Consider the following 11,618-nt stretch of genomic DNA (forward strand, 5'->3'; position numbering starts at 1 on the left):
ACTACTAAAATGGGGAAAAGGCGATGCGTTTTGAAATTTGCCTTGTTGTATCTTTCGTGACTGGTAATGTAATAAACATTATCTCAACATTGATTGTGTTTTCGAACGGTTTGCATGCCTCTAATAAGATAGCGTGCCGCAATCGACTCTTGTAGCGAGCCCACAACGAAGTAGAAGTAGCTGTCCTGCAGGAATGGGACTGACAAAGCTAACCTTCTTTTTGAACGTTTCAGGCATTTCGTTTGATAACTTTCCTAAAATAAAGTTCGCAAAATTTCGAAATAATGCAGCTTTCTTTTAATTACAAGCAACATATTAGTGCAACAAGCATTGTTTTTAACAGCAGGATATTTGTTGTGCAAATTTATGGACTCTACTTTAATCATTGCTAACACTATAGAGTTAAGCAACAACATGCAGCTCTGTATAACAATTCTTAAAATTGACTAATTAGCTGACATGCTTTTCCAAACAAAGCCCTTTTTTACCGTACAACGAGCAATATCTTTTTGTGTCAAACAAAAACAAACATATGCACTTCACAAACCAGAAGATTACCGATTTGTTCGAAGAAACATTTATCTCCTTCATTGGTGGATAAAAAATAATTATAAGTAAACATGCTCGTGCTCAATCCAAGCTTACCCGCCTATCAATAAACGTCCCCCATTTTCGCTACGGCCAGCCGTCACCCTTCATTTACGTTACCAATGCAGGAAAACTACATCCGACGGAAATGTTTGCGTTCGGAATCTATTAAAATGCATGGTTGTGCACCCCTTCTCCGGTTCCACAGAGGTAGAGTTTGTCCGTTCTAACCCTCTTTCGTTGTCATTACCATTTTACACTGTCCAATTTCCAGTTGGGCCACATTCCGCGATCAAGGAAAGTTACCATTAATGGTTCTCGAATGAAAATTACCACTCACTGGTGGTGAAATAATAGTAAGAAGGGTGTTCAGGTAACACGTGTCTGAAGAATAATATGACAAGGCGGAAAACAAAATTAAGATACAGTTTTATCAGCATCCGGACACAATCCACAATAGGATAAAATAGCAACGTAACACTATGTAAATTTTAACATTTCCCAAGCAAGCAATTAAGAGCAGTTACAGGAAAAATAAATGCTGTATGAATTAAATCATACTGATGATTAAACTTGGAGTTACCTTCGATTGGCTGATTCTGAAATGTTCTTTTTTCATCCTTAATGACACATAAAGTGAACGCCAGTAATTGTAATGTTTATTTAACAAAATGAACAGTGTGTCTCAAATATTGAACACAGATAAACTGGTGTGGATTTCTTTCAGTTCTGGAATGCAGCCACCATGTGGTAGGTGGACCGAATCAAATGCCAGCATACATCGACGAAGGAACTACCATAACTTGAAGGGAAGTTAAGCAAACGCGGTGCGAGAGCAGAATAGAGCGGAAACCGACCGTCGACTTGCGACGTAGAGCGACTGATAACCAATGGCAACGGACGGCGCATTGTTTATCGTTCCACAACACCGGGCAACGTTGTGGAAAATCAATTTCTTCTCGCAACAAATAACACAACAGTCCATCGCAGCGGTGCCGAGGTAGTTTCTTCGTTCACGAGACCATCGTCGTAGTGTGTGGACGCACTTTTGAGTTGGCAATACGTGGCCGAGTGTGTGGCAGTGGTGGCCGTTCTAATTCAATTTTGCGTTTAATGTGCAATTTTTTTCTCATTACTCCATCTTGGTGTTCGCCGTCCAGCAGCAGCAGCAGCTTCTAGTCTCCGAGGGTAAGTGTGATGTAACTTAGCCAGCCGTGACGGTCGTCAGGAGCACGCCCGCCTCCGAAAGTGGACGTAGGTCGAAAGTGACCCAAGCGTGTCGATTGCTCCAGCCGAAGGTATCGATTGCATTGACAGCACGATTCGCTAGCTAATGTAATGATGGTAATTTTCCGCCAAATAATTTCCTAGAACTTGGGGCGACTCCTCGGGAGTGGAATCTGCTCTTCCATGTACCAATTGTTTCGTATTTAACTAACTTAATCGCACAAGCGCCTAGGTCTATTTGCGTCCCGGCATAAAAAGAGGGTGGGAATCAGCCGGACGAAATCCGGCGGTGATAAATTGCTCCCTAGACAGATTGTAAAATCCCATTTTGGCAGGTTGGTCCTTTCGCGTGTGCACATGTGTCCGGAAGGCTCGACGATGCGCTTAGGGAGTGCAGTGGCCATAGTCGACTCGAGTAGGGGAACCAGCAGTGTGTCAACAACAGCAAACACACCAAACAGAAACTAGACGCATACCCACGCACCGAAATGGAATTTGGGATACATTTTAACACTTCGAGGCGTACGCAAAGAAATTCGCACGTCGCTTGATAAGCGTATTGTCTCCTTGGAAACTGCATTTCTCAAAGGAAAAAAAAATCATCAAACAAATGAGCGACCTGATCAGAACGTTTAGTCGGTTTTTGAACATTGTTTTAAACATATGTTTGCATGAAACGATAGCAAAACAGATTCAACATAAACTGCTGATCGCTGTTGGCCAGAAGAATCATAAGAAACAGCTTCAATTTTACGACTAAGGCAGCTTCAATAATCTGTTATTACAAACCTTGAAAATACTGATAAGAAATTTATTATCGGATTTGAACAACAAACACTTTCCAATGCTCCGGCATACTACCCACAAAACAACAATGTGTTGCGAGCACCCCTCAAAAAGGTCCTTGTTCCGGCCCTATTCTCTCTCTCTCTCTCTTACTCGCTCTCTCTCTCTGTCTCTCTTGCTTAAGCACTCTTTCAACCTCTTGTTCCCCTTGAATAGCGTCCTTCACACGATGCTCCCGAAAATAAAAACTGCGCCTTGGCAGTGCGCTCGAGGGTAATTGAAACACGTGTTGATTTCGGTACGGACTTGGCGCATCTTCTTTATCTGTGTTGTTTCGTATCGAGTAGCGAGGGGTGTGATGGTGGGTGTAGGCGAGCGTAACGTAGAAAAGGACCATCGTTCATCGCCTCCGCGACAAGCTATGAATGCAAACGCCCATAATTACAATGTAATTGGTAGGTCGTGCGTAGGTGCGTTCGGAAGCCACCTGCAACATCCCCTCTGGCAAATGTTTACACCCACGGCAGTGAACCCCTCAATCTGGAAAAACCGCGTAACCACACCGGAACATCCGAACCAATCCGTCAGGGTCGGTTGGGCCGATTGTTGGAGTGTCCGTAAATTATGCACCAAGTGCACGCGCACCCCCGACGTGTTGACAGCGGCGCGTGTGAAAGTCAAACGTCGTCGCCGGTTTGTCCCTAGTGTAAAATCCGGAATCGCTTGATAAGTACGTGTGAAACGGCGACGCGAACATGATACAACATTCAATTACACTTATCCGACGGTCACGGACATCTTCCGATCCTGACGCCACCCGGGACAGGGTTTGCGCGCGGCGCAATCAACACTCCTCAATGGACCCTCACCCATTAATTCGGGATGACTGATTGCGGTAACCATGGCCCTCGGTGGTGGTGCCGATAGCAATTAGTTTAAAAGTGTGACAGTGCGACAGAGAAACTAAACGCAACTTGAATAAGAGGAAAGTTCATGTTGCTGTATTTTAAATAATAAAAGCTTTATTGTTTAAGACGCATAAATGATATCAAAACTATTCCTTTTCCCTCAGTCATCATCAAGTCAAACAACTGTTAAGCAAACAATTCACAACAATTCTAAGGATTCTTTAATCGACTAGATTAGTCGAAAGAATTGGATGCTGTTTCGATTAAGCCCCGTATTTGTTTTAGATAAGCGATATAAACGACTATATAGTTTCAACTAGGCTTTGTTAACCCGTTGATGATGAATAATAATAATAATTACTATCATGCAGATCGATTCACGAGGAAACGCAACACCCTGGCCACACAATGAACGACACACTATCTCCGGACATGATCAGTCGGTTCCGTGATTTGAAGCTGCTGGAGTCTGGCGAAGGACCTAGGCCACCGATGCAGCCAAGCCCGGACGGGAGACATCACGGTGCTTTTGCTGGTCAATCTGCGGCCACCAAGTCTCAGTTCATTCCGGCCATTTGCAACTTCCAAACGGCACGGAAAATGGCACAGGAGAACCTCGAGCACCAGCCGCTGCCGGATGCAGTCATCGATATTGCATTTCGGAAAGCGCAGGCCACCGGCTACCCTAACCCAGGGACGGAGCTGAGCGTTGGACCATATGCAACCGGTCAGTGGTTCTTGCGTGACATTTCACGCCAGACAATGACTTTTCCGTCCTGTTCTAGGTGTCGGCTGTAAAAACTACAAAGCGGGCCCGACCAAATGCACCAAGTACCGGGTGTATCGTCCGAAGACGTGCGGCGTGATACCGAAGGTTTCGAGCGCCCTGGATACGTCGGAGCGGCCGGAGAGTATGCGCGTGAAGAAGAAGGTCGGCGCGATGGATCTGGCCATCGGCTGGGAGTTTCGCACCAAGCACGAGCCCCGGTCACAAACGTACATGGACGGTTCGAAGCCGTCGGTAGCGCCGCCAATCTTTGAAGTTGTAGAACCGGCGAAGGATCTCAACCTGCCGGCCGGTAAGCAAACCGCCAGAGGGCGTCCGCGCAAACAGGGCTAAAATCCGATTAAACCTTTTCCGTGTTTGGTTTCGTCCCGCACCGCAGTGGTACACGCCGGAGGAGTATTTTCCAACACTCTTGGTGAGGAGGACTTTTTCGACCGCGATGTCATCCGCCAGCACAAGCGTCTGGTGCGTCCCACAAGCAATCGCTGTAAATGTGGCAACGGGTCGGCACGGTCCTCCAAACCCGGCACAGCCCGCGAGCAAAGGCAACAGCGCAAAGCGGATGCCAAACGTGCGGAGGCGCGCCAGCAGCAACAGGACCCTGCCGAGGACACACCGCCGATGGAGATAAACAACAACAGTCTACCAGCTGTCCGCACGTCCGCCCGCTCGCACGGGTCACAGGGCAAAGAGCGGATTGTGGAAGAGATGCATCGTAGCCAACACGCCAGTGCCAACTCAATGGAGAGGAAGCTCCACGATACGGTTGTGACGCATGCGGAAAAAATCGAACGGTTCTGCCACCAGTTTGCGCCGGAGGAGTTCCCGTACAAGTTTCACCAGGAGTACCGGTGCGCCTTCAAGGCGGGCATTCCGCAAAGCAACGTGTCGGGGACACTAAGCAGCTTCGACAGCGGACCAGCCTCCGGCCAGCGCAAACCCGCCGACTACAAGAAGCTGCTCCACATCCCGAAGCCGCGGGAGCCATACACGAAGAAAAACTACGTCATTGACACGCTCGCGCCTCCGTTTGCGTTCTGGAAGAAGGGTTCCGGTTACCCGGACTACTGGCGGCTCATCAGCGTTTACCAGCAGGCGTACAATAAGCCGATTGAAAAGAGAAAGTATCCGCTGCTGAAGACAGTGTACCAATAAAGGAAAAACAGCGGTCGTCACCCGACGACCCGGAGCGCTGCGCCACGCCACGAGAACGATCAATTATTCATAACGCAAACACCAGCCACTCATTTCCACAGACACATGCTCGGAGACACATACACACACACACACACACACACACACGTAGCCAATAATTTTTATCGACGATTTTCACGGTGTTAGCAGTGTTGGGCATAGTGTATATTTATCTAGTCTGCGAAACAAGCGAAATCCAATAAAAGGGACACTTTAGCGTCTCGCGGGAGTATGGCCAACTTGCCCGCAACAGATTCACGCGCTGGTGATTTTTGTCCTGTATCGTCAATAAAAGAAAATCGAGTTCCCGAGTCCCGACCACCCGCGTCCTGGTTACTTACTGGTTAGCAGCCTGATTTAAAATGTATGACTTCGTGCCTTCGTGCCGGAATGAAATTGCCATCATCTGCCGAATAATCGAACAGCATAGCGGGCAGTGACGGAACCTGCGGCTTCTGATGCTCCGTAAAGAAGTTCGATGTTTGGGTGGTTTAAAACGCATCTAAAGTTATGTCGCAAGCGAAAGCAAAGTGTTCGGATCCTTTTTGAAAGGCCTAAGCATATGTTGAATGCTCAATATCGTAAATAATTTTGTCACACCGATTGATAAAATACTTTTTAGTTAATTTGCGATACATTCAAAAGTAGATCCAATGCAATAAAAAACATGAAACCCATACCGTAGGGCGAAAGGAAGCAAGCAAACATCGGTTGTGATTTGATTCATAGTTTCAGGTTTATTTTTGCCTTAAGATTACAGCAAATCAAGCATCCAACACGTGATTGAGATAGGAAATGTAACAGATAGCTAGCTTAAGTATTTCAATTTTGGACAGTTTCTTGTCCGGGGGCAATGTAGGAAGCAGTTTTCGTAGCTCTGTAAATGCCACATTGAATGCCTCAACCCGAATTCTTTCTCTGGTCGCGTGGGCGGTTCGATATTTTAGAGTTGCCCTACGTCGTCGACGGCGTTCTTCGCGCGAGAGGCTGGAAAATTCTGTCGTGGCGCCAGGTTCCGTTTTCTTTTGCTGCCTCGTTGGTCCACTTCCGTACCCTGGCTGCCCTGAGGGAGGTTCAAAGGTGGGACAAACACTCTTCGCCCGCGGTTTTCGCACTCCCACCGCACACGAGGACAGTTCCATATGATCCTTAATGTGATAAACCATCTGTAATAGATGGAAAAGAAGAGATGTATAATACGGGCATAACGTTTCAAAGCCTAATATAAGTTTGGCCAAAAGAAATCCAACATTTTCTCGGTAGATCGGCTTTGGTGATTGATATCTCGTAAAGTATCGATCATACAGTTACAGTTTACCTTTACAGTTGCTTTCGTTTGTTAGTTAGAAGGTGTTAACAATGGAAGTCAACAAAGATAATATTCGGTACATTTAACAGTTTTTCCTTGCCAGGTCGTTGAAATTGTGCATGTTATTTATGGGTGCCGATATTGTAACAGCTAGTTACGTGCAATTTTAGTTTCCTCGGCCCGGTTCAGTAATTTTTATGTTAAGGATGTAACGTTAAGATGGGATGATTGTTCGAGCAAACGCATCGTCAAAAATGTCTACAAAATCACAGAAATAATCTAAGACGATCGGAATGTTAGTAATCATAGTATCGCCCAGCAGCTAGAGATAAACCATCAGTTTTAAGTCATTTGTGCAAAGCTGGATGTAGAAAGTAGCTCGGAAAAAACATGAAGATTAAAATTATATGGTGAGACTTGAAAGGAAACATTTGTTATGAGTTGCTTCCTTGTGGCCAAACAATAAATTCAGATCTCTACTAATAACCGCATTGTTCGAAGCTTGCGATTGACCAGGAATAGCCAGAATTGGCCAACAGAAGAGGTGTTGTGCTCCATGAGGTGTTGTGCTCCAACTACGAAATGCATCCACCGTATAGTCCGGAGCTTGCACCAAGGGAATATCTAAAGTTTTCGCCAATCACGACCAAGACTTGTATAAGAGAAGCAATTTAGAGCTACCTTTAAAATGGTAACAAATGATACAATAAAACGGTGGACATTTATATAATGGATTGGGAATGGGCACGCAAAAATAATGGATTTCATTTTAGCCAACATTATATTTCTTGTAAGCATATCAAACATTCTTTGCCTAGAGTGCAAGCATTCAATTGACTGACGAAACTTTCTAGTTAATATTGTTAATTTGAAATCTAGCTCATGTATTCTCATTTTGGAATGGATCAGATAAAAAATCGAAAAGGACTGTAACATAGCTAAGCCCTTTGAAACATTGTAACGAGACCAACCAGTTCTTGAAACATTAGCTTTGCGGAAGAACTTGAAAATCAACTGTCTACCTATAAAATTTGTACAACTAAATTTATCTTTACAAAACTTTTATTGTTCCATTTGTGTTACGTTATAATTGCCAAATATTCGTTTTTTTTCATAGATTAAAAAAAACACAGTCGAATAATCGTACTGGTAAGAGAGGTTAATTCCTTCTTAAACAGGGAAAATACAGGTAATACTAAGTTATTTCAAGGCACACTTATGTACTATATAAATCAAGAACATGATAGATTTCTTGTTTCTTGTTTCATTTTAAAAAGAAAAAAAACTATTGATTTAGTTTATAACGCAATAACTTCCGTAATACTATATAATATATCGTTTGTAGCGAAATCGGCCTCTTGTTTGACTATGGTAACATAACCACGAAATATTATTCATTTATCACATAAAGTAGGTTTTTTAAAAACTAATGGTTTTGGTAATAAACTATTAAACTCTGTCCTCTTATCTCATAACTCTAGAGTTTCATTAATCATTCGTAAGTTCGTTCCGCTTATTTGAAATACGTATTCAATATGTTATCATACATTTTGATGCAGCAATGCTGATATAAAACACACAGCTAACTTGAATGAAACACTATTTTTGCCACTGGTTCAGTTCAACTTTTCTTTAACATTCAATGAATGATGCATTTACCACGCAATATATTTAGCACATCAATTTCACTTAATTCGGATTTCGCAGTTGCAGATACACTTATAAAGTCCAAAAAATATTCATACGTGAATTATACGTGAACAACCGCACCCACTGAACCTCAAATCTATACTGATAGTCGCTAGATTCGGCCAGTAATTTGAAGGAAAACCATTGGACGCCATCTTGAAAATACAGCATCCGCGTTGGCTGCGTGCGTGAATAAGGATTTTCTCAAGCCACGCCCATTCATTTTCGCCCAAGGGGTAGTTTTTCCGGAAGGAAAATTTTTTTTAGGGTAGGAAAATCCGGCTGATATCGGAGCTCAGGTGCTGGCGTTACAAATTCCAATATTTAATCCCAGGTTAAATTCGAGTACACCATAAAAACAAAATTACTATTTCTTTATACTTTGTTTCCTTACAAAACTGACTGCCAGACTGAATATAGAATTACTTACAAGTAAAGTACAAACATTTTCAATATAACACCACACATATTGTGTCTCCACACTTTTTTTTGCATTTCTGTATTGGCACCGATGATTTATTTATTTATTACAAAAAAACTCAACGGGCAACTTAGCCTAATTGACAATAAACAACTTAAGTTGGAACTACAACTTTCTGACCGACTGACTGACGAACGCAACGCAGAAACTAGTAACCGGTATTTTAAAGGAGAACACAGGACAATAACAATGACGAAACAGTTACTAGAACGACATGAAAGCAAAAACATCACGACAATAATCAAGGGACATGTTGAAGTCAAGAGATGACGAGTAATTGTTGTACGTACGATAGAGCTAGTAACGGGTCGTTGTGTCCGGTGAGGGTCCGGCGTCTTTATTACAAAATAAAAAAGTGAAGGAATACTATACGGACAGCTAAACATCGGAATGGTGAGCCATTAATAAACCCTTTCCAAATAACTGTTCCACCAATTACATGAAAAACAAAACTATTGACATTACATGATTATTATTATTATTATTTATTTACAAAAAAAATGTTCATCGTTCAGGCTTAACAAAGCAAAAAAGAAAAGCAAAAAAAAGAGAAAACAATGCTTAAGGGATAGAGGATGAAGAGGATAAAAAGAGGATACGGATGAGGAATGGGTGAGGAAGAGAGGCAATGGACAATGAAGACGACTAAAGTACAGCACTTTGGATTCTCTTTTCAACGATGAAAATAGATTCTCTGGATATTCACATTTTAATGTTTTATAATTTTTTACAATACAGTAAGTTATTGGATGAATGGATTGAGTGAAACCTCTGAGGTAAAGAACTAATCCTCGTATGCGCGTAAATTCCTAGTGTAACAACATAAAAAAGTAGCGATTGTTTGAAACTAATTGTTGGCTCAATACTAGTGGTCGATTTATATGATTTAAAGCAGCTCGTCTGTGTCAGAGTACAGATAGTAAGGAATTATTTTTCGAATACCCCTTGAACCGGATCTTATAAAACTTGAAGATTTAGTAATTAAGTTAGATGAATATTCGAAAAAAAGTACGAAGGTATAAGTGCACGTTTGAATGGACGCTTTGCCAATAAGTGCATGTTTGAATAATTCGTAAGAATAAAATATTTTTAAGTATTTTAAACGTACTCTTCACAATTACTAATAATTAATAACATTAAGATCAGTTCACGAGGATTACTGTAAAATGATTGATTATTTATCGCGAACGAAGATGTACATATTATGTCGGATAAGATGCGAGAACGATGTTCTGATGTTGATGTAATGTAAATTATTGAACACCAAGGATTCGAATAATCAATCTACTGTATTCAACCGGAAACCCGTATTTTACTCTCACGTTCCCTAGAAATTGTTCGCCAATTGTAACAATGAAGATTGCAACAACAAAATTTTCCCCATATTGCAACCAACCTTCATTTTCTAGTGGGGAACAAAATAAGAACTTTTAATTAACTGTAAAACATTTATAATGTTTATCCATTTATTTATCCTGTACACACATTGATACCAAAGAACATACTAACGCGCACTATGTACAGTAGCAGAGCAGGATCGTGAGGCCTTCCGTAGTTATTCCGTCGCGGTTTTCTTGGCTTGCTGCGACGCATTGTACGCACGGTACAGTTGAACTATTTGTGTGCCGGCCACGAAGAGGTTCACGGAAAACAATCCCCAGTTTTTGGGGATTATAACGAGCGAATATCTAGACCAAATGATCCCGGTTGCAGCCAAAGAGGCTGATTGAGATATTGACAGTTGATCCGCAGGGCGCCGAAGGTCACTCAATCCGGCAACAACCAACCCCTGGAAGCAACGATACGATTACAAAAGCGTACGGGTAAATCACAGCGAACCAGTAAGATTGGCACGGTATACATACCCATTTGAACACTGGCGCCCAGAAGAAGACGGTTTTGGGGCCTACAAATTGCCAATTAATCAATCAATCAGTGCGTCAGTGTTAACCAACTAACGATGTGTTACATAAACGCAACAAGTAACCGCGACGCTTACCAGCAGCATGATTCCATAATGGTCTCAGCGCGTTAGGAACAAACTTATCAGCCGTATTAACAACACCGTGGTAGAGTTTAGACATGATGAACGGTATTCGAGGTAGATTAAAAAAGGATGCGTTCCACCGATGCGTTCACTGTGATGCGAAAAATACGATTCAAAACATTATCAACATCTGATCTATCAAAACAAATTCGGGTGGCGTTTATAATAAGGGATCCAAAAGCTGTACGTCAATTCAAGCGGGTTTGAATTCGTAATAGCTCATTTTGTTTCAACTTCCGTTGGAAAATTCGTTGCTGTAACTACATTTCATACCGATGAATAGTGAAAGTTATATTAATAATTATATTATTTTATATTAATAGTTACAAAGCCCTCAGAAAATTAGCTTTTTGCGGATTACTTGCAGATTGTAGATTGAAATAGAACAGTTTGAGCTAACATGAATACGACCAATTGTCGTTATTATGGTTTGCGAGACTGCGCATGAAACTTCTTTAAAAGCTAAATACAGCACGTAATATGCAAGGCAAATATTAATATAGCTAATCAGTTATATGGCCAGAGTAGTATGCCACAAAAGTGCAAATGTACATCGATATGAGCTTAATGCAATGAACAAAATGTTTTATATGAGTGAAAAA

General features: G+C 42.1%; 2 protein-coding genes across 2 annotated transcripts; one reads left to right on the forward strand and one right to left on the reverse strand.

Moving 5' to 3' along the window:
* The first annotated feature begins 3,917 nt into the window (after window positions 1–3,917).
* On the forward strand, window positions 3,918–5,451 carry LOC131206532 (uncharacterized). The gene is made up of 3 exons (XM_058199113.1): window positions 3,918–4,236; window positions 4,295–4,588; window positions 4,676–5,451. Exons 1-3 carry the CDS (start codon window positions 3,918–3,920, stop codon window positions 5,449–5,451), a joined length of 1,389 nt encoding a protein of 462 aa, XP_058055096.1.
* A 4,942-nt stretch (window positions 5,452–10,393) lies between these two features.
* Window positions 10,394–11,120, reverse strand: LOC131214935 (mitochondrial pyruvate carrier 2-like). The gene is made up of 3 exons (XM_058209283.1): window positions 10,969–11,120; window positions 10,835–10,875; window positions 10,394–10,758 (listed from the first exon to the last, which is right to left on the reverse strand). The coding sequence occupies exons 1-3, from the start codon at window positions 11,051–11,053 to the stop codon at window positions 10,525–10,527; spliced, it is 360 nt and encodes a 119-aa protein (XP_058065266.1). The 5' UTR covers window positions 11,054–11,120; the 3' UTR covers window positions 10,394–10,524.
* Window positions 11,121–11,618: the final 498 nt, after the last annotated feature.

Source organism: Anopheles bellator, chromosome 1 (genome assembly GCF_943735745.2).
Source record: "Anopheles bellator chromosome 1, idAnoBellAS_SP24_06.2, whole genome shotgun sequence".
Classification (NCBI taxonomy): Eukaryota; Metazoa; Arthropoda; class Insecta; order Diptera; family Culicidae; genus Anopheles; species Anopheles bellator.